The sequence below is a fragment of the Chiloscyllium plagiosum genome, unplaced genomic scaffold (genome assembly GCF_037043375.1).
Source record: "Chiloscyllium plagiosum isolate Xiang-an unplaced genomic scaffold, Cpla_swu_hap1 HiC_scaffold_15, whole genome shotgun sequence".
NCBI lineage: Eukaryota > Metazoa > Chordata > Chondrichthyes > Orectolobiformes > Hemiscylliidae > Chiloscyllium > Chiloscyllium plagiosum.
The window spans coordinates 22,132,303-22,153,187 of NW_028270153.1; the positions used below are offsets into that span (position 1 = coordinate 22,132,303).

At 42.4% G+C, this 20,885-nt stretch overlaps 1 protein-coding gene across 3 annotated transcripts in view; it reads right to left on the bottom strand.

Moving 5' to 3' along the window:
- Positions 1-17,244: 17,244 nt before the first annotated feature.
- Positions 17,245-20,885, bottom strand: part of rbbp8nl (RBBP8 N-terminal like) — a 116,435-nt gene continuing 112,794 nt past the window's right edge. For all 3 annotated transcript variants that reach the window (XM_087994807.1, XM_087994808.1, XM_043710630.2), the window contains one exon: positions 17,245-20,335. In XM_087994807.1, coding sequence (XP_087850933.1) covers positions 20,326-20,335 — 10 coding nt within the window. In that variant the 3' untranslated portion in view covers positions 17,245-20,325. The remainder of the gene's footprint in view (positions 20,336-20,885) is intronic.

Below are 20,885 nucleotides of genomic sequence, written 5' to 3' on the forward strand. Positions count from 1 at the left end.
ATTAGGGCAGAAATAATTGTCTACCTTAGTCTTTTAAATGTTGCAATTGTACCAGCCTCCACCACTTCCTCTGGCAGCTCATTCCATACCCGTACCACCCTGTGTATGAAAAAGTTGCCCCTTACGTCTCTTTTGTATCTTTCCCCTTTCACCCTAAACCTTTGCCCTCTAGTTCTGGACTCCCTGACCCCAAGGAAAAAGACTTTGCCTATTTACCCCATCCATGCCCCTTATAATTTTGTAAACCTCTATAGGGTCACCCCTCAGCCTCCGACGCTCCAGGGAAAACAGCCCCAGCCTATTCAGCCTCTCCCGATAGCTGAAATCCTCCAACCCTGGCAACATCCTTGTAAATCTTTTCTGAACCCTTTCAAGTTTCACAACATCTTTCTGATAGGAAGGAGACCAGAATTGCACACAATATTCCAACAGTGGCCTAACCAATGTTCTATACAGCCACAACATGACCTCCCAACTCCTGTACTCAATACTCTGACCAATAAAGGAAAGCATACCAAACGCCTTGTTAACTTTTTTATTGATAACTTTTTACTTCATGCTGATAGCTTTTGAGTGATTGCCACCCCAAACAGCTGACAAACTGCCTCCGCAAGTTAATTTGTCACGTACATGGCATATTGACATGCTGGCTCCCAACTCGGTTAATTCTTATTTTCCCCAGCACCCATGTCATGTGCATATAGGTGTAGGACACAGTGAAAAAACAATGAGTGCAGAAAACTTTATTCATATTCCACCACCAGGAAGAAGCCTAACTCTGTTAATTTCAGTATTGGTGAGCTGAGACATTTATGTGGTTATTTCGTTACCAATTAAGCACTTCAATTGGCAACTAGGTGGGAAACTCAACCATGGACATTCTCGCTCCAAACCTAATTCTGGTGGAGGTCTGAAGATAGCTAAGTCAGTAGTTTTTCCACCTTGAAGTTTGTCTCCCCTGGGTGCACAAGGTTCTCTTTATCAGCTAATCAAGCTACAATTGGAACAGACAGGTCCTGACCGTATTTGGATCACAACATCTTTCCGTTAGGAAGGAGACCAGAATTGCACATAATATTCTAAAGGTGGCCTAACCAACGTCCTGTACAGCTGCAACATGACCTCCCAACTGCTGTACTCAACACTCTGACTAATAAAGGAAAGCATACCAAACACCTTCTTCACTATCCTATCTGTCTGCGACTCTACTTTCAAGGAGCTATGAACCTGCACTCCAAGTTCTGTGAATACTTGTGTGTATTTGGGGTTTTAAAGGAGTTTGGTCAAAATCACACATTAGTAGATTAGTAATCCTTTCTTTGTTCTCAGCCACTTATAAAAGATAAAAATCACACAACACCAGGTTATAGTCCAACAGGTTTATTTGGAAGCACTAGCTTTCAAAACACTGCTCCTCATTAGATGGTTGTGCGCAGTGCTCCAAAAGCTAGTGTGCTTCCAAAGAAACCTGTTGGACTATAACCTGGTGTTGCATAATTTTTTTTTAACTTTGTACACCTCCAAATGATAGCTTATCAAATAATACATGTATTCAATATAAATTGGGCTATTTTTCTGTAAATGACAAGTCTGGTATGGATTCCTTTTGTCTCAAAAAGTAGACAATAGTTAGGCAAACAGATCATCCTGTGGTTTAAGTATTTATTCACATATTTATGATAGACTTTGAAACAGTGGTGCTTGATTATTAGTACACTCTTCCCAATTAATTCATAACGGTGTGTATGTGTTTCATGTCCTTACTTTACTTGGACCAGGTTGAGTTCCTTAATAGCTATCCTCTATTCTTTATTAAAATTCAAGAAAGCTTGTCTGATTGTTTACATGCTGTGATACAGTCATCCACACATTGATTTAACAACTGTATCCTTTTAAAAGCAATTATGTTGCAGTCAAATGAGGAGAGAAAAGAGATGATTTAATCAATTTCCCCTTACCTGACCATAACAAAACAGCTTCTTTAATTTTCATCCTTCTTAGTTGGTGTCACAGAGTCATAGAGATGTACAGCACTGAAACAGACCCTTTGGTCTAACTCAACCGTGCCGACCAGATAAGACTTCCTAAAAACCCATTTTGCTGAAGCAAAGCTTTTGTAAATAACAAATTCTGAGCTGTATTTGCGACATAGTATAAGTGAACTACAATCTCCTATAAAGTCTGTGGTATGGAGGTGATCCCACAATGCTATTATTAAGTGAGGAGTTACATGATTTTGACCCATGACATTGAAAGAAAAGCAACAGTTGTCCAAGTTCACCCAGAGTTGAAGGCACAACAGCCATTTAGTTTCAAGTCAGGATTGTACGTGACATAGAGGGGAATGTGCAGATGGTGATGTGCCCATGCACTTACTGCCCCTGTCCTCCTTAGCAGTCAAACTCGTAGATTTGGAAGTTGCTTTGGCTGAAGGTGCTTGATGAATTATTGCAGTGTATCTTATCAATGTTATGCGCTGCAGCTACAGTGTGCGAGAGGTGGAGGGAATGCTAATCAATTAACCAATCAATAGTGTGACAAAAGGAGCAGACAGCAGTAACATGGATATTACATGACATATGAGATAAAGAGCATTCAGAGACAATATGTTCCTGTTAGAGTGAAGGGCAAGGTTGGTAGGTGTAGGGAATGCTGGATGATTAGAGAAACTGAGGTTTTGGTCAAGAGTAAAAAAGAAGCAAATGTCAGGTATCAGAAATCAAGTGATTCCCTGGAAGAGCGTAAAGGTAGCAAGAGTATAGTTAAGAGGGAAATCAGGAGGGCATAAAGGGGACATGAGATAGCTTTGCCAAAAAGGATTAAGGAGAATCCGAAGGGATTCTACAAATACGTTAAAGACAAAAGGGTAACTAGAGAGAGAATAGGGCCTCTTGAAGGTCAGCAGGGTCACCTGTGTGTGTAACTGCAAGAGATGGTGAAGATACTTAACAAACATTTCACATCAGTGTTTCTGGTGGAGAAAGTCATGGAAGACTGAGAACATGGGGAAATAAATGGCGACCTCTTGAAAAATGTCCATATTATAGTGGAGGAGTTGCTGGACACCTTTAAATGAAAATAAAGGTGGAAAAATCTGCAGGACCTGATCAAGTGTACGCTTGAACTCTATGAGAAGCTAGGCAAGTGTTTGCTGGGCACCTTGTCGAGACATTTGTATTATCGATAACCACAGGTGAGGTGTCAGAAAACTGGAGGTTGGCTGACGTGGTGCCACTGTTTAAGAAAGGTGATAAGGAAAAGCCAGCGAACTAGAGACTGGTGAGCCTGACATCAGTGGTGGGCAAGTTTTTGGAGGGAATCAAGGAACAGGATTTACATGTATTTGGAAAGGCAATTTGCCTATCAGACCAACAGATTTACATCAGATGCCATATCACTTGCCTTTCACTTCTCCCCAGAGCATCTTTACACAAAGAACAGCTATGTAAGAATCCTACTCATTGACTACAGTTCAGCCTTCAACACTATTATCCCCTCAAGACTGATTACTAAACTTAGTGATCTCGGACTAAACCCTACTCTCTGCAACTGGATCCTCCGTTTCCTGACCCACAGGTCACATTTAGTGAAGATTAGGGACAATATTTCATCCTCACTAACACTCAACACCGGAGCCTCCCAGGGGTCTGTTCTCAGCCCCCTTCTGTATTCACTGTATACCCATGACTGCGTCGCCAAATACCAGACTACGTCATTTACAAGTTCACTGAAGACACCACCATAGTCAGTCGAATCTCAGATGGCGACAAAACAGACTACAGACAGGAGGAGGAACACCTGGAAAAATGGTGCACTGAGAACAACCTAGCTCTCAATGCCGACAAAACTAAGGAACTAATTATTGACTTTTGGTCGGATGTTATTCATGCTCTCCTACAAATTAACAGCACAGAGGTGGAATGAGTGGAGAGTGTCAAGCTCCTGGGAGTGGTCATCCACAACAAGCTCTCTTGGACTCTTCATGTGGACACACTGGTTACAAAGGCCCAACAACATCTCTTCTTCCTCAGGCAGTTGAAGAAATTTGGCATGACGGCGAATACCCTTGCCAACTTTTATAGCTGCGCCATCGAGAGCATTCTGTCTGGATGTATCACTACCTGGTATGCAAACTGTACCATTCAAGATTAGAGATGGTTACAGAGAGTGGTGAACTCGGCCCGGACAATCACAAAGACCAACCTCCCATCTTTAGAATCATCTACCAGGCCCACTGTCAAGGAAAGGCCACCAACATTCTCAAAGATCCATCCCACCCCAGCAATGTTTTTCTACAACCTCGACCATCGGGGAGAATGTACAGAACCCTGAACAAATGCACCAGCCGGTTTTGAAACAGTTTCTACCCTACTGTTGTTAGAATACTGAATGGACTCACACACTCCTAACATTTGCCTGTTCCTGTGTTTTTGTTTTTGTCCCGTTTACCTATTATTTACTTATCTATGCTACTTAATTCTGTGATCGGCCTGTATTGCTCGCAAGACAAAGCTTTTGCACTGTGCCTCGGCACACATGACAATAAATTCGATTCAACTCAAAGACTAATTAGGGATTGTTAACATGCTTTTGTGCATGAGAAATCATGTCTCATGCACTTGACTGAGTTTATTAAAGAAGTAACAAAGAGGATTAATGAGGGCAGAATCGTGGATGTGACCTGTATGGACTTCAGTAAGGTGTTTGACAAAGTTCCTCATGGTACACACTGAAGCCATAGAACATTAATGGGGAGAGAGAATGAATGTTTAAGCTACTGGTTCAATTTCAGTTTCAATTCAATTTCGTTTTTTATCCAGATGGAAATTCATTTGCGTGCATTACTTGGTCATCGAAAAACTAAATACATATGAATAATAACAATGAAAAGAAAAAACATTACCCTTTCAAAGAAGTCAAACTTCAGTTAAAGAATAGAAAACCAAAACCCAATAGAAGTGAATAAAAAAAGGAAACAAAACTAAAAAGCAGCTAAAGTTAAAACAAAGATCAAAGATCAACCAAAGACCCACTTTGCTGCAGTGCAGTACTACAAATGTTTGCTGCTTTGCACACCTTCCGAGGCAACACAATGCATGGGAGAATGAATGTACTTCATAATTAATATGATTGTTTTGTTGAATGAATGGAATGAAAATATCAACTTGGACATTGTTTTTCATTTCCTTTGTTGTGGTTATGCTTTTGAATATCTGTTATGTTTATTATTAGATCATTTTTCATCAGATTTCATTCGTTGGCTTCAGTACAGTCCACACTCACACAAAACTTAGATCATGCATCACAGTGTTGCTGCACACTTTGAAGTAAGGGTAATGATTTGGGTTGATGCCAGCTATGCAGTTTGCGAGATAAGTCTGAACTGATTCAGCAGATTGCAGAGAATAGGCTGTTGAAACATTTGCTGGATTTCACATTAGATATGGACAGCTACAAAAAGAGTCAATGACAAGCATGTGACCTTTGTTTTGAATTATTTCAAGGGATGTAGATGTCACTGGCAAGCCCAGCATCTGTTGGCTGTCCTTAATTGCCCTTGAACTGAATAGTTTGCTGGGCCACTTCGAAGCACAGCTAAGAGTCAATGAAATTACTGTGGATCTAGAATCACATGTAGATCAGACCAAATAAAAGATGGCAGATTTTTCTTCTCTAAAGGAAAGAGTGGATCAGATGTCAATTAATAATGGTTGTCACGGTCACCATGAATGAGATGAGCTTTATATTCTATATTTATTAAAACTTGCATTCCACCAGCTATCATGTTTCCCCAGACCATTAATTTGACCTTCTGAATTACTTAACATTACCACTAAGCTCTTTCTATGTAGGATTGCACAATACATAGCCATTGATTGGTATGTTGTGAACAAAACTCTTTAGCTTGGAGACGGTGGTGTTGGACTGGGGTGTACGAAGTTAAAAATCACACAGCACCAGTTTATAGTCCAACAAGTTTATTTGGAAGCACTAGCTTTCGGAGCACTGCTCCTTCATCAGGTGGTTGTGGAGTATAAGATTGTAAGACACAGAATTTATAGCAAAAGTTTACAGTGTGATGTAACTGAAATTATGATTTGAAAAAGACCCGGATTGTTTGTTAAGTCTCTCATCTTTTAGAATGACCATATTGGTTTCAGTTCTTTCATATATAAATTGCAAAACGTTTTTTAAAAGTTACATTCTCAAGTGAACTTTAACAATTAGTATCATGTCGGCCCAGATAATGTATTGAAGGTGTGAATTTCCCTGTGTGAGTCTGTCTGTGCCACAATGGTCAGAGTGATTCTAATCTAAAAAACAGATTTACAAAATGTTACATTGAGTCATGCATTTTTTGAACAAAGTAAAATGTAATTCTGCAAGTACAAATTCATCCCACAAACTTATATGTGTATTTGTGCGTGTGTGTATGTGTATATGTGTGGGGTGGGGGGGGAAGTGCATGGTATGAGTGTCTGTGAGAGACTGTGTGTATGTGTGTGAGTGTGTGGGTAAAGGGGTGTAAGTCTGTGAGAGGGTCTGTGTGAGTATGTGTGTCTGTAGGAGAGTGTGTGTGTAGGAGTGTGCGCGCGTGTGTGCGCACGTGTGTGTAGTAAAATGGAGTCACCTGTAGTGTGACATGAACCCAAGGTCCCGGTGGAGGCCATCCCCACGGGTACGGAACTTAGCTACCAGCCTCTGCTTGGCCACTTTTCGATGTTGCCTGTCCCAAAGTCCACCTTGGAGGATGGTCACTGAAGGTCAGAGGTCAAATGTCCTGGACCGCTGAAGTGTACTCTGACTGGGAGGGAACACTCCTGTCTGCTGATTGCTATACGGTGTCCATTCATCCGTTGCCGTAGCCTCTCCTCGGTCTTGTCAAAGTACCGTGTCTCAGGGCATCCTTGCCTGCAGCGTGTGAGATAGACAACATTGGCTGAGTCACATGAGTACCTGCCACGTACATGGTGGGAGGTGTCCCCACGTGTAATGGTGGTATCCATGTCGACACTCTGACACATCTTGCAGCATCTACCGTGACAGGGTTGTATGGTATTGTCCTGAAAGCTGGGCAGTTTGCTACGAACAATGATCTGTTTGAGGTTTGGCGGTTGTTTAAAGGCGAGCAGTGAAGGTGTGGGGACGGTCTTTAGCTTCTGCAGGTGACAATCTTTGAGGGTATTGTTCCATGAATGGCAACCTGTCCTTCCACTGTCTCACCCAAGAATTATTCCCTCCTCTATGACCTGGGGCAGTGAATGCGTTAACATTATTCATAGAAAGTTAGGAATGGATCAGTATGCAAATACTGTATTTGGTCAGCTGATGAGCAATAGTGTACCAGTTGACCTGTCACTTGGAAAGCTACAGGAAGTGCACTCTGTTAAGTTTTATCAATAAATATGTGATTATTTTGAAGTTATGGGAACCAGAAAATGTAACACTAGCAGCTAAGCATGAAGCACAATACTTTACAGCAAAGATAGAATGAATTATGTTTAAAAATGTGGACAATCTTTGTTAATTGTGCACAGTGTGATGATACACCAATTTGGCAATCCAGCAATTCCTCACTTATAACAACAAGAGCATGCAGCTAAATATCACATTAAAGGTAGCAAAACGTCCCAGTGTATTTCACAATAACATCATCCATCAAAGGTAAACAACAAGTCAAATAAGATAATGAGAACGCATGACCAAATGCTTGAAGAAAGGTTTTTTGGGTCTGAGAGGAGAGAGAGGCAGCAATACAGAAAGTTTTAGGAAGGGTATCTCAGACCTTTGGGTGATGTAACATTTGGATGCATATGCCTGAATGCAATTAAAATCAAGAATATGCAAAGGACCAGAATTCCCTGCTTTTCCTCCTTGTTTCTAGCCTCTGCACTTTGCTCACTTTTTATTGTTTTGAATAAACGGGGTTTGTATCCCAGCCTCAACTTCAATTTGAACTCAGCTATCCATCCTCAAGCTGAAAATATCTTAAAGCAAAGAAGCCTAAGGATAATTTCAAAGTTCAACATCTGAAGCATCGAAGCTTATGCGGATTTCAATTCAGAAGGTTGAAGAGAGCCCAACATTCAGAAAAATACAAATGGAAAACTTTGTACATTTGTCATTTGTTTCAAGTCAAATTCTGGGCCTCTAGTTGATTTTCCTCCTTTCTGATTGACGAATCTGTGGTCAGCTAGACCAGACCAGCTGCTGCTCTGCCTGGGTTGGTAGCATCAGTGGTCAGCGACGAGGCGTGACAATCGGCCATGAGTGATGGTGGTGGCAGTCGGTGATGATGCGGCGGTTGGTGCTGAAGCCTTGTGGGCGATGGTGAAGCCTGGTGTGCCTGGACAGCACTCAGCCCAGAGCAGGTGAAAGTGTGCCCAGAGTGGTAGAGAGCGATCCCTCTTGGGGAAGCCCAGCTTGGAGCATCTGCAGACTCATGGCTCAAGAAAAGGCTGTAATGTTTGACATTTTAACTTTATTTCTTTATTTTCTCCTTTAATGTTAAGAAGTCTGTAGTGCTGAACATTGCAGCATTTCTTTACTTTTCTAAGTAAGATTTTGTACCTAGGTACTTTGTACTGTGTGTGGTGACATTGTACACTTTTCACTGTATTCATGAACTCCACACGTGTGACAATAAAGCCTAAATCTAAAATCTAAGACAGTCCAGATAAGGGCTCAGGTCTGTCACCTTGTAGTGCATTCTCACAGAATTAACTTGTGTAAGTGACCTCTGAAGCTCCTGTATACATGGGCTATGCAGTCAAACAGCTTGGCCATTGCAGCTGTCTCACTTGAAAAAGCATGAAACATTTATGGAATTAAAAATAAATCCACTTTGAGGGAGACTTTAATGCAGATTGTAGGTATGACCTTGAGTGATCAGTAAGTTATTTGTCCCTTCTGTAACCCTGGGTTTAGCTTACTGTTGTACAACACACTATTATTTAAAATAGTAACACTTTAGATTAGTTACAGTGTGGAAAAAGGCCCTTCAGCCCAACAAGTCCACACTGACCCTCCAACAAGTAACCCACCCAGACCCATTTCCCTCTGACTAATGCACCTAACACTATGGGCAATTTAGCATGGCCAATCTACCTGACCTGCACATCTTTGGACGATGGGAGGAAACCGGAGCACCCGGAGGAAAACCATGCAGAATGTGCAAACTCCACACAGTCCCGAGGCTGGAATAGAACCTGGGACCTTGGTGCTGTGAGGCAGCAGTGCTAACCACTGAGCCACCGATGTATTTTGAAGATTATTACAGGTAACTAGACTAATTGGTGAGACACTACTGGAATTAATGCAAGATACATACTGTTCTGAAAATGTATTGTCAAGAATTATTGATTTTGCATATAATTGACTAGACCTATACTTATATTCTGGAAGTTTTATAAAGGACACTTTACAAAGCAAAAAAGACTAGCTGCAGCAGGGGAAAATATTGCAAATGCTAAAACAAACATGCTGCTCGACTGGAACCACTACAATCCTTTCAGAGATAAAAGACATTTAATGCATGCAATAAAGCTATAGGATTTGAATAGAGATAGAGTGATAACTTAATAGACAAACAGGAGGCTGGAAGAATACAGCAAGCCAGGTAGCATCAGGAGGTGCAGAAATCAAGGTTTCGGGTATTAACCCTTCTTCAGGACTAGATGTGGGGGTAGGGGGAGCTACAGATAAAGAAGGGAGGCGGAGAGAGTAGCAGAATAGTGCTGTAGTGATAGATGGACACAAATAGTGGGTACGACCTGGTTGGTCAATGGGAGGGATAAATCTGGTTGGTAGGGTTGGTAGGTGGAATGGAAGAGAGGAGGATGAACTAGAAAGGGAGCCAGGGTTGGGTGGGAACATTATTTGGAATTAGAGAACTCTGGAGCAACTGCTTTTGCCCTCTTGTTTTTCTTTTCTCTGAAACCCCACTGATTAAAGTGTATGAGTTGAAAAAATTCCTGAAGGCCCCATGATGTTCGTGGAGAATTCTTAAAGGAGAATTCAAAATCTACTCCACTGTCCCCAGAAAAGTGAAATCAATTCGCCATAACCAATCCGGGAAGATACCCCAGAGCCAACAGCTTGTGTACAATATGCCAAAATTTGGTAGATGAAGTTTAATATGGATATGTGTGAGGTTCTCCATTTTGATCAGAGGAATAGAAAGGCAACTTATCTAATTGGAAATTAACTTCAGCCTCCGACGCCCCAGGGAACATAGCCCCAGCATATTCAGCCTCTCTCTATAGCTCAAATCCTCCAACCCTGGCAACATCCTTGTAAATCTTTTCTGAACCTTTCAAGTTTAACAACATCCGTCCAATAGGAAGGAGACCAGAATTGCATGCAATATTCCAAAGGTGGCCTAACCAATGTTCTGTATTGCCGCAACATCATCTCCCAACTCCTGTAGGAGAAAGTGAGGACTGCAGATGCTGGAGATCAGAGCTGAAAATGTGTTGCTGGAAAAGCGCAGCAGATCAGGCAGCATCCAAGGAGCAGGAGAATCGACGTTTTGGGCATGAGCCTGAAAGGGCTCATGCCCGAAACGTCGATTCTCCTGCTCCTTGGATGCTGCCTGACCTGCTGCGCTTTTCCAGCAACACATTTTCAGCTCCCAACTCCTGTACTCAATACTCTAACCAATAAAGGAAAGCATACCAAATGCCTTGTTCATTATCCTAACTACCTGTAACTCTGCTTTCAAGGAGCTATGAACCTGCACACCAAGGTCTCTTTGTTCAGCAACAGTCCCGAGGACCTTACCATTAAGTGTACAAATCCTGCTAAGATTTATCAGCACTTGCTACAAGCAGTGTTTACCTCTGATGAAGTGCAGCATACAGAACAATTCCATCCCTATTATAATATTAATCTGTCCTTACCAACCATCTCCTTGCCCTGAATAAATTCCCTAATTAATAAATATCTGTTAAATATTTTTTAACTGGGCCATTATCCTTTTCAGAAACTAACTGACAAAACAGCGCTTCCATGAAATTGCATGAATGAATGAAACTCATATTGGTAAATAGTAAATAAATCTCCCAACCCAGTGTGGTAATCAGTTTAATATCCTTTATTCTTTAATTAAGTACAGGTACAATTTCTAAATTATTTAGAGCATATAAGCCTACTATTTTTTACGGACATTTACGAACTTAAAAGAGAAAAGGACTAACACCTCTTAATTATGCAAACAGACACTCTTAGTCTCATCAGAAGTAGCAGCCAGCAGTTAGCGCATGTTTTAACCCATCTCCTGTCTCTCAGGACAGAAGTCCTTCAAACTTTATGTTCTGTAGATAAAACAATGTAACATTATAGTAATGGAATCTTAATATTTGCAAGAACTGTGGATAAAGGGGCTCTTGTAAGGATTGTATTTCAGGATTCTATTGCTGCCTCGCATTTGTGCTGCGATGGCTGAAGGACGAGCCGATAGTCGTCACTCACCGATTTCGGTTGTTATTTGAACACCATCCCACAACTTGGCGTCGTCGGGCAGGATCGCTGGGGGCACCGTCTAGCGCCGGTACCTAACCTCTCTACAGTCTGCCCTGCCTCAGCTGAGGGCCACACTCTCTCAGAATTGCAAAGGACCCACTCTGTACTACATCCTCAGGAGAATCCATACTCTCAACAAACAGTATTTCAATTCCATTTCAAACATCAAAAACTGTAAGTACAACAAACTTTTATCTACCCAGCTCCATAACCAGCGCTCCTTGAACATTCCAGAAGATTCCCCTGGCCTCGGAAACACCATTAGCCATGCGGCTGATGCAGCTACCACCCCCACGCTGATTGATGATGTCACTTCTGCCCCCATCATGGCCACTCCCACAGCCACTTCCGGCCCTCACATCATTGCCGATCCCACACGCTCAGTGACTTCCGCCACCCCTACTGCCGTGTCTGCCACCACTTCCGACCCCACCAGCGCCACTCACCTGCATTCTGCTGACACGCCCCCCCACAGACCCCACTGTCACTATCCCCACCCCCCAGAACCCTGAGGGGAACACTACCCCTGCTCATGACTCTACCCCCATTCCCCCCACCATCACACCCACTCCAGGTACTGGCTCCGACCCCACTCCCAGCTCTACACCCACACCAGCTCCCAGCTCCCAGCCCTGCTGAATTTTCACCATCCCCCCAGACCTCCCCCTCACTGAGGACGAACGATCAGTCCTCAGCAAAGGACTCACCTTTGTCCCCCTCAGTCCACGCATCAATGAATTTAATACACGCCGTGACATCGAACAATTCTTCCGTCGCCTCTGCCTCCGAGCTTACTTTTACAATCAGGACTCCCGCCCACCTTCCGAGGACCCCTTCGCCCACCTCCAACACACTGCATCCACCTGGACACCCCGCGCTGGCCTATTACCTGCCCTCGACCTCTTCATTTCCAACTGCCGCCGGGACATTAACCGCCTCAACCTGTCGACCCCCCTCCCCCACTCCAACCTCTCACCCTCACAACGCGCAGCCCTCCAATCCCTCTGCTCCAATCCTGACCTCACCATCAAGCCAGCGGACAAAGGGGGCGCAGTGGTAGTCTGGCGCACTGACCTCTACATCGCTGAAGCCAAACGCCAACTCGAGGACACCTCTTCCTACCGCCCCCTTGACCATGACCCCACCCCCCATCACCAAACCATCATCTCCCAGACCATACAGAACCTCATCACCTCAGGAGATCTCCCACCCACACCTTCCAACCTCATAGTCCGGGAACCCCGCACTGCCCGGTTCTACCTCCTTCCCAAGATCCACAAGCCTGACCACCCTGGCCGACCAATTGTCTCAGCATGCTCCTGCCCCACTGAACTCATCTCTACCTACCTCGACACTGTCCTATCCCCCCTAGTCCAGGAACTCCCCACATACGTTCGAGACACCACCCACGCCCTCCACCTCCTCCAAGACTTCCGTTTCCCCGGCCCCCAACGCCTCATCTTCACCATGGATATCCAATCCCTCTACACCTCCATCCGCCATGACCAGGGCCTCCAAGCCCTCCGTTTTTTCCTCTCCAGACGTTCCCAACAGTACCCCTCCACCGACACTCTCATTCGTTTGGCCGAACTGGTCCTCACCCTTAACAATTTCTCCTTTGAATCCTCCCACTTCCTCCAGACCAAAGGGGTAGCCATCGGCACATGTATGGGCCCCAGCTATGCCTGTCTCTTTGTTGGCTACGTAGAGCAGTTGATCTTCCGTAATTACACCGGCACCACTCCCCACCTCTTCCTCCGCTACATTGATGACTGCATTGGCGCCACCTCGTGCTCCCGCGAGGAGGTTGAGCAATTCATCAACTTCACCAACACATTCCACCCTGACCTTAAATTTACCTGGACCATCTCTGACACCTCCCTCCCCTTCCTGGACCTCTCCATCTCCATCAGTGACGACCGACTTGACACTGACATCTTCTACAAACCCACCGACTCCCACAGCTACCTGGATTACACCTCTTCCCACCCTACCTCTTGCAAAAATGCCATCCCGTATTCCCAATTCCTCCGCCTCCGCCGCATCTGCTCCCAGGAGGAGCGGTTCCACCACAGAACACACCAGATGGCCTCCTTCTTTAGAGACCGCAATTTCCCTTCCCACGCATCTCATCCACATCCCGCACCTCCGCCCTCAGACCCAACCCCTCCAACCGCAACAAGGACAGAACGCCCCTGGTGCTCACCTTCCACCCTACCAACCTTCGCATAAACCAAATCATCCGCCGACATTTCCGCCACCTCCAAACAGACCCCACCACCAGGGATATATTTCCCTCCCCACCCCTCTCCGCCTTCCGCAAAGACCGTTCCCTCCGTGACTACCTGGTCAGGTCCACGCCCCCCTACGACCCACCCTCCCATCCTGGCACTTTCCCCTGCCACCGCAGGAACTGTAAAACCTGCGCCCACACCTCCTCCCTCACCTCTATCCAACGCCCCAAAGGAGCTTTCCACATCCATCAAAGTTTTACCTGCACATCCACTAATATCATCTATTGTATCCGTTGCTCCCGATGCGGTCTCCTCTACATTGGGGAGACTGGGCGCCTCCTAGCAGAGCGCTTTAGGGAACATCTCCGAGACACCCGCACCAATCAACCAAATCGCCCAGTGGCTCAACATTTCAACTCCCCCTCCCACTCTGCCGAGGATATGGAGGTGCTGGGCCCCCTCCACCGCTGCTCCCTCACCACCAGACGCCTGGAGGAAGAACGCCTCATCTTCCGCCTCGGAACACTTCAACCCCAGGGCATCAATGTGGATTTCAACAGTTTCCTCATTTCCCCTTCCCCCACCTCATCCTAGCTTCTAACCTCCAGCAACTCGATCCCCTGACCTGTCCGGACTTGTCCGACCTGCCCAGCTCCTTTTCCACCTATCCACTCCACCCTCTCCTCCCTGACCTATCACCTTCATCTCCTTCCCCACTGATCTATTGTACTCTATGCCACTCTCTCCCCACCCCCACCCTCCTCTAGCTTATCTCTCCACGCTTCAGGCTTTCTGCCTTTATTCCTGATGAAGGGCTTTTGCCCGAAACGTCGATTTTGCCTGTCCTCGGATGCTGCCTGAATTGCTGTGCTCTTCCAGCACCGCTGATCCAGCACCGTCTAAACTGTCTAGTTACCGACAGTTCTTCAAAGGTAAGAACCTTCCTTCTTCGAGTGGTTATCTAGTCTCTGAACACGATCCCGAGCCTTTCGTGAGTTGTTTATCTTATTTCAAACTCCCCCTGTCCAGACCCCAGTTCTGCTGACATAGTTCACGGCAGGGAATTACGCACAGCAGGACATTGCTCACGTGTTTGGTGAATTAGGGTGATCATGAGTGACCCTGGGAAACTGCCAACATCGTCCAGAGGCGGGCTAGCCCCTCCTGACATAACTGAGGAAGGAATGCTGCGGCAGTTGCTGAACTACCTTGAGGTTCAGTTAGGGCAGATCCTAACCAAAATCAGGGAGAAGTATATGACCCAGCCCTTACCAACCATCTCTTGAACCTGAATAGATTCCCTAAGAGTACCTGTTAAATATCTTTTAATTGGACAATTATCCTTTTCACAAACGAACTGATAAAACAGCGCTTCCATGAAATTGCATGAATGAATGAAACTCATACTGGCAAATAGTAAATAAATCTCCCAAAACAGCTGCGTAATCAGTTTAATATCCTTTTTTCTTTAATTAACTACAGGTACAATTTCTAACATATTTAGAGCATATAGGCCTACTATTCTTACTAACGTTTACTAACTTAAAAGAGAAAAGGAATCACACCTCTTAAGAGCTCCCTGGTGGTCTAATGGTTAGGATTTGGCGCTGTCACCGCTGTGGCCTGGGTTTGATTCCCAGTCAGGGAGTAAGTTTGGGGAAGCAATGGCCTAGTGGTATTATTGCTGGACTCTCAACCCAGAGATCCAGGTAATGTCCTCGGGATCGAGTTTGAATCCTGCCATGGCAGGTGTGGAACTTGAAATCAATAGGTATCTGGATTCAAGGTCTCTGATAACTTGGAATCGATTGTTGATTGTTTGGAAAAACTCATCTAGTTCATTAATATCCTTTGAGGAAGGAAACTGCTTTCCTTACCTGGTCTGGTCTACATATGACTCCAGATACACAGCAACATGGTTGACTCCTACCTGTCCTCTGGCATGGGCAACAAATGCTGGTTATCCAGTGACCCCCTCATTCACTCATGGGCACAGCCTTAGAATGAGAGGGAGTCAACTTAGAACGGAAATGAGGAGACATTTCTTCAGCCAGAGAGTGGTGGACCTGTGGAATTCATTGCCATGGAACGCAGTGGAGGCCAGGACATTAAGTGTCTTCAAAGCAGAGATTGATAAATTCTTAACCTCGCAAGGAATTAAGGGATATGGGGAGAGTGTGGGTAAGTGGCATTGAAATGCCCATCAGCCATGATTGAATGTTGAAGTGGACTCGATGGGCTGAATGGCCTTACTTCCACTCATGTTTCTTATGGTCTTAATTATGCAAGCAGATTAGACAGGCACTCTTAATCCAATCAGAAGTAGCAGATACTTTGCACATGTTTTAACTCATCTCCTGTTTCCCAGGACAGAAGCCCGTCAAACTTTTGTGTACTATAGATAAAACAATGTTACACATAGTATTGGAATTTTAATATATGTAAGAAATGTGTATGAAGGGGATCTTGTAAAAACTGCATTTTGGGATTCTACTGCCACCTCGAACTTGCACATTCCTAAACACTGTGGGCAATTTAGCATGGCCGATTCATCTAACTTGCATATCTTTGGATTGTGGGAGGAAACCGGAGCACCCGAAGGAAACCCACGCTGACATGGGCAGAACATGCAAACTCCAAATAGACAGTCGTCTGACAAAATGTGTCATTTTCCAGAAATTTTAAAGTTCTGTGCTACCAAATGAGTATTCTTCAACTCTCTGAAAGACAGTGCAGGCATCAATTTAGGTGTCTCCTGATCTATCATCACTGAACTATGTCATCCTCTGACTAATTTCAAGGAGAAACTGGGGACCTGCGTGGCATTTTCCAAACATTGACACAGAAATGAATCTAGGATGTCACTTATGCCATTTTCTCCAGATCACAAGTCTTCATATCCTCCCCCCTACCCTATGATGAGGCCAGTCAAGGGCTGAGTGTCTTCCTCCTCAGAGACAAAAGCAAAAATGAAGAAAGAGAATCCAGAACCAAAATGATTTGAAACTATAAATCTACATCAGCATACTCATAAATGAGAACTCATCTTCTATATCTGAAGCCCTTAAATCAGAGGTCTCTCACTTTGTGCAACATATATTTACATTAAGAGATATTCAACAATTCTTATTCACTACTTTACATTATGCACAATCTTAATCTAACATAGCAGGCATCCAATCCACTCCCTGACTTTGATACTCTATTGCTAATGAAAAGGTGCAGCATGATCCCATCATTTCCTTTTCCCATAGGAATGTGCCTAATCTTTGCTCAGTGCCTCTGCACAACACTATCATTCAGGTTAACATTTACAGTGTGAGGAAATCTCAACCACAAGCCTATATATTTATAGAACAGTAGGGAGATTTGAGAAGGTGAGCTTTTGTATTGGACTCATAATGAAAGTTGTTTTTCTTTGGTTCTAAGAGGAGAGAAAGGCTGGTGTCCAAATATTAAATAAAAACAGAATGCCCAGAGCTTTCTGAAAGACATCATTATTTACAGTGAACAATTTTATTCAGCAACGTTTTTCACATTTTTAAGTTACATGCCCTGCAATATCTCTCTAGTGAACATTGCACTGGTGTAATAGGCTGGTTACCTAAGAAATAATAAAAAATGAACAACTCTGCTATTGGTTTAACACAGGTGCTTGCTCTTCACAATGAGTATAAAAAAAATTCAGTTCCATTGCAGCAAACTGAAATGCAAATACATTCTGTCATAGTGCAATAGAATACAATTTACCCAGTTACACCATTTGCATCTCTTTACAATTTCTGACTTAGCTGCTGAAAAATTATAACAGATAGCAGTGTGAAAAGGCAACACTTTCAATAACAGTGATAACCTAAAGATTTACAGTTTTAGAATTAGTTCACATAGGAGTTCAGTATCAGATAACATGCCTGTCTTTCTGATCAACTTTATGAAAACAAGATTCCATGAATGAGATCCTCTAAAAGAATTTAGATGACATTTTGACATTTTAGTTTATATCATTTAATTCCTGCCCAAAACAAGTTAATACTCAAAGCATGGACATTTATTTTTATAACAAATATGGGGCTTAATGTGTTGTACGGTCTCATTGCTTTGCATGATGATATTGCCCTTAACTAATTTAAATAGGCTGTGTTAAAGAGCACACAAGGAATTTTACATAAACACATTAAGAGATGCAGGAAATGAAATTGCTGAAGTTTATCTTAAGATAAATATAAATGCTTGTCTACATTCCCAAAGTAGCACACTGTCTACAGATGATTTATAAATACACAGTTAAATTGAATAGACTATTTAAACTGTAGGGGCTAGAAGGTGTTGGTAAGTTGCACTTTTAGAATATTGCATTCATCTGCATGAGATTATTTATTTCAACATTTTGTACAGTGAAAATACTGTGATATCAATAGTTAGTATAAAGTTCAATTAATCCACAACTATGAAGCAATTTCTGGCATATGGATGATTTTGTTGTTTGTACAGACAATGTACATTGTCCAATTACAGCAGGTCAGAAAATCAGTATCTGGATAGGTGCACTTTGAGTAGCTTCCCATTGGTCCCTGGCCAATCATTATTATTATTCTTATAATTCACACATGGGACTGTTCAAAACTGTCTACAGAAATCCATTTTTTATTTGTTTTATGAAAAGTGTGATGAATAAAATTATGTACGTGAGAGTGCACAGTATTTCAAACTGGATATATGAAGCAGGCAAAGTGGATATTGTCCTCCGGCTGTAAAACTATTTGGCTTCACAGAATGTGCTTTAAAAGTTTGAATTGATAATGACTCCAAGTTGATTCTTTGCTATTTTCATCTGCAGACTTAAATAATTTACATTAAACACCTGGAAGTAGATCTCTCACCATTTATAACTAAATTGGAGAAATTCGAATCGATACCAGGCATTTTAACCTAGATGTTATCTAACTGGAGTAAATACTGCAGCTAATTCTTCAAATGTATCTTTTAACAGCCCAAAACTCACACAAAGAAAGCTTTACTGTCTTTATCTCCTTGTAAGTTCTCTTTTGAAGTGCAACAGCCTAAACCAGATTCTTTGTTAGTTTAGAATTAATTTAAAAGCTGCATTTTAATTGGCTTTAAAGGTACGCTTTGCCGCCAAATTCCAGAGTTTGGGTCTATGGACTGAGCACCAATCTCAGAGTAGTTTTGCTGATTCACTGTCCAATCTTTAGAAATATGTGAAAAATGGCTACTGTTTCCAGCATGACTCAGGTATGTTTGCTCTGAGGTTAGGCCTGGCTGCACTTTAATCCACATATTATACCAGGAAATGATAGCACTAATTCTTCTGTTGGCCAAAGGAAACATTGCCTCATTTATACCATGATTCTCCTGTTTGCTTTTGAAATGTTACAAAATTGAAAGTAGCTTTAAAAAAATCAGCATTTTACTAAAGTCTAGGATCAGAAAAGTCAATGAAAATGAGATACTTGTGAAGTTTTTTTTACTTTCTGTTTCTGATCAAGCCTCACCCATTAAATGGGAGCCTCTCCAATGAATATCCACCAGTGAAAGGTACAATGCCAGCATTGTATTCTTTGAAAAATTACAGTGAGTTTTGCAGCTACATATCCTGAGACAAATTCCGATACCTTCAGTATTCTGACCAGAGGAAGTCAGAGATTGAGAGGAATCTAGGTAGAGCTGAATAAGTCATATAACTGTTGACAAAATGATGTAGTGTACTTAAGTATTACAGCAGTGTGTGATAAAGCACAGGCACATAAGCTTAGGCTATTCTTGGGAGTAAAATAGTAGAAGTGAAGAGTTTCCATTTGCAATCAAGAAAAATCAGGGTAGTATCTAAAAGGAGTTTTCTCAACTGTTCATGTCAAACGAGATGACACATTTGAAAGACTCAAGACAAGGAGGAATCCACAAGTAAAATAAGACTTCTATATGAGTGATTGATAGCCTTTAGTGGACATCCTTCTGTTATTTATAAGATGTCTAAGTGAAAGAAATGTTTGTTTCACTTCTGTTTCCCCGTCTTAGCATGCAGAGCTTATGTCCTATGAATTTGATGTTATGTAAGTAATCTCATTTAGAGAGGATGTAGGAAAAGCTGGTATCAGGAATGGAAGAATGAATGACAGCAGGAACTTTAAAAGGTTATGGTTAAGAAATAATATTGGGGTAGCGAAGGTCTTACCCTGTACCTAGACTGTAAAGACTTTATCAGGAAATTGAAGTACTCTATTTCTTCAGCAATTCTTTAGCTCAACAAGAAAGTACCTGTTAGAAATGGCAGATTTCTTTGAAACCAAGAACTGGATCAACAAGTGTCCAGATTATTGTTATTCTGATATATAGCACATCTGATTCTGAAAAACAAAGCTAATTTCTACACTTTAATATAAGCTTTCAATGCTAAACCAGTTAATGATCCACTAGAATGTTGATCAGAAAAAAGTTAGAATTTTGTTATTGAACCAGAGCTTAACAATGGCATGTAAATATTTCTGCTCACAGAGAATCTTCAATCTTCAGTTCTAATGCTTTGTAGTCTTTGTAATAAATTTCCTTCTTAGTTTGAACTGCAAAAGTAAAAGATATATTGTCAACACAATAACTTGGTATTCTGGCAGATAAAATCCACAAACAATTAATACATAGAAACAGTAAATTTTACCAACCATTTTATTTGAATTAAATTTTTAAAAGATTCAGATTTTTGGATAAATTTGCTTGAAAAAATTTCCAATTTTGCACCAGCCTTGGTAAGAACCATGTGTGCTACAGGAACCAGATGTGGAACAGAGCCCCTTCCATTCCCTTCCAATTACTGGATTGAAGTGATGTTGTGCAAAGTTACTAATGGACCATAAAATATTTGTGTGAGGTTCTGCCCACTAATGTTTTGGTGAATGTCTTCATTAAAATAACAGGAAGTTTATTTCAGTGAACCTGTATTTTATTTAAAGCACTGTCAACGCTACATTTAAACTTAAGACCAAGAAGTTAAAAGATAGAGTCCTGCATGGCTATGTTCTACCACATAACACAGGCTCTTCACATTTATAAGAATCAAAAATACCAATTTTTAAAAATATGAATGATGCACCACCTGGGATAAAAACACTTTGC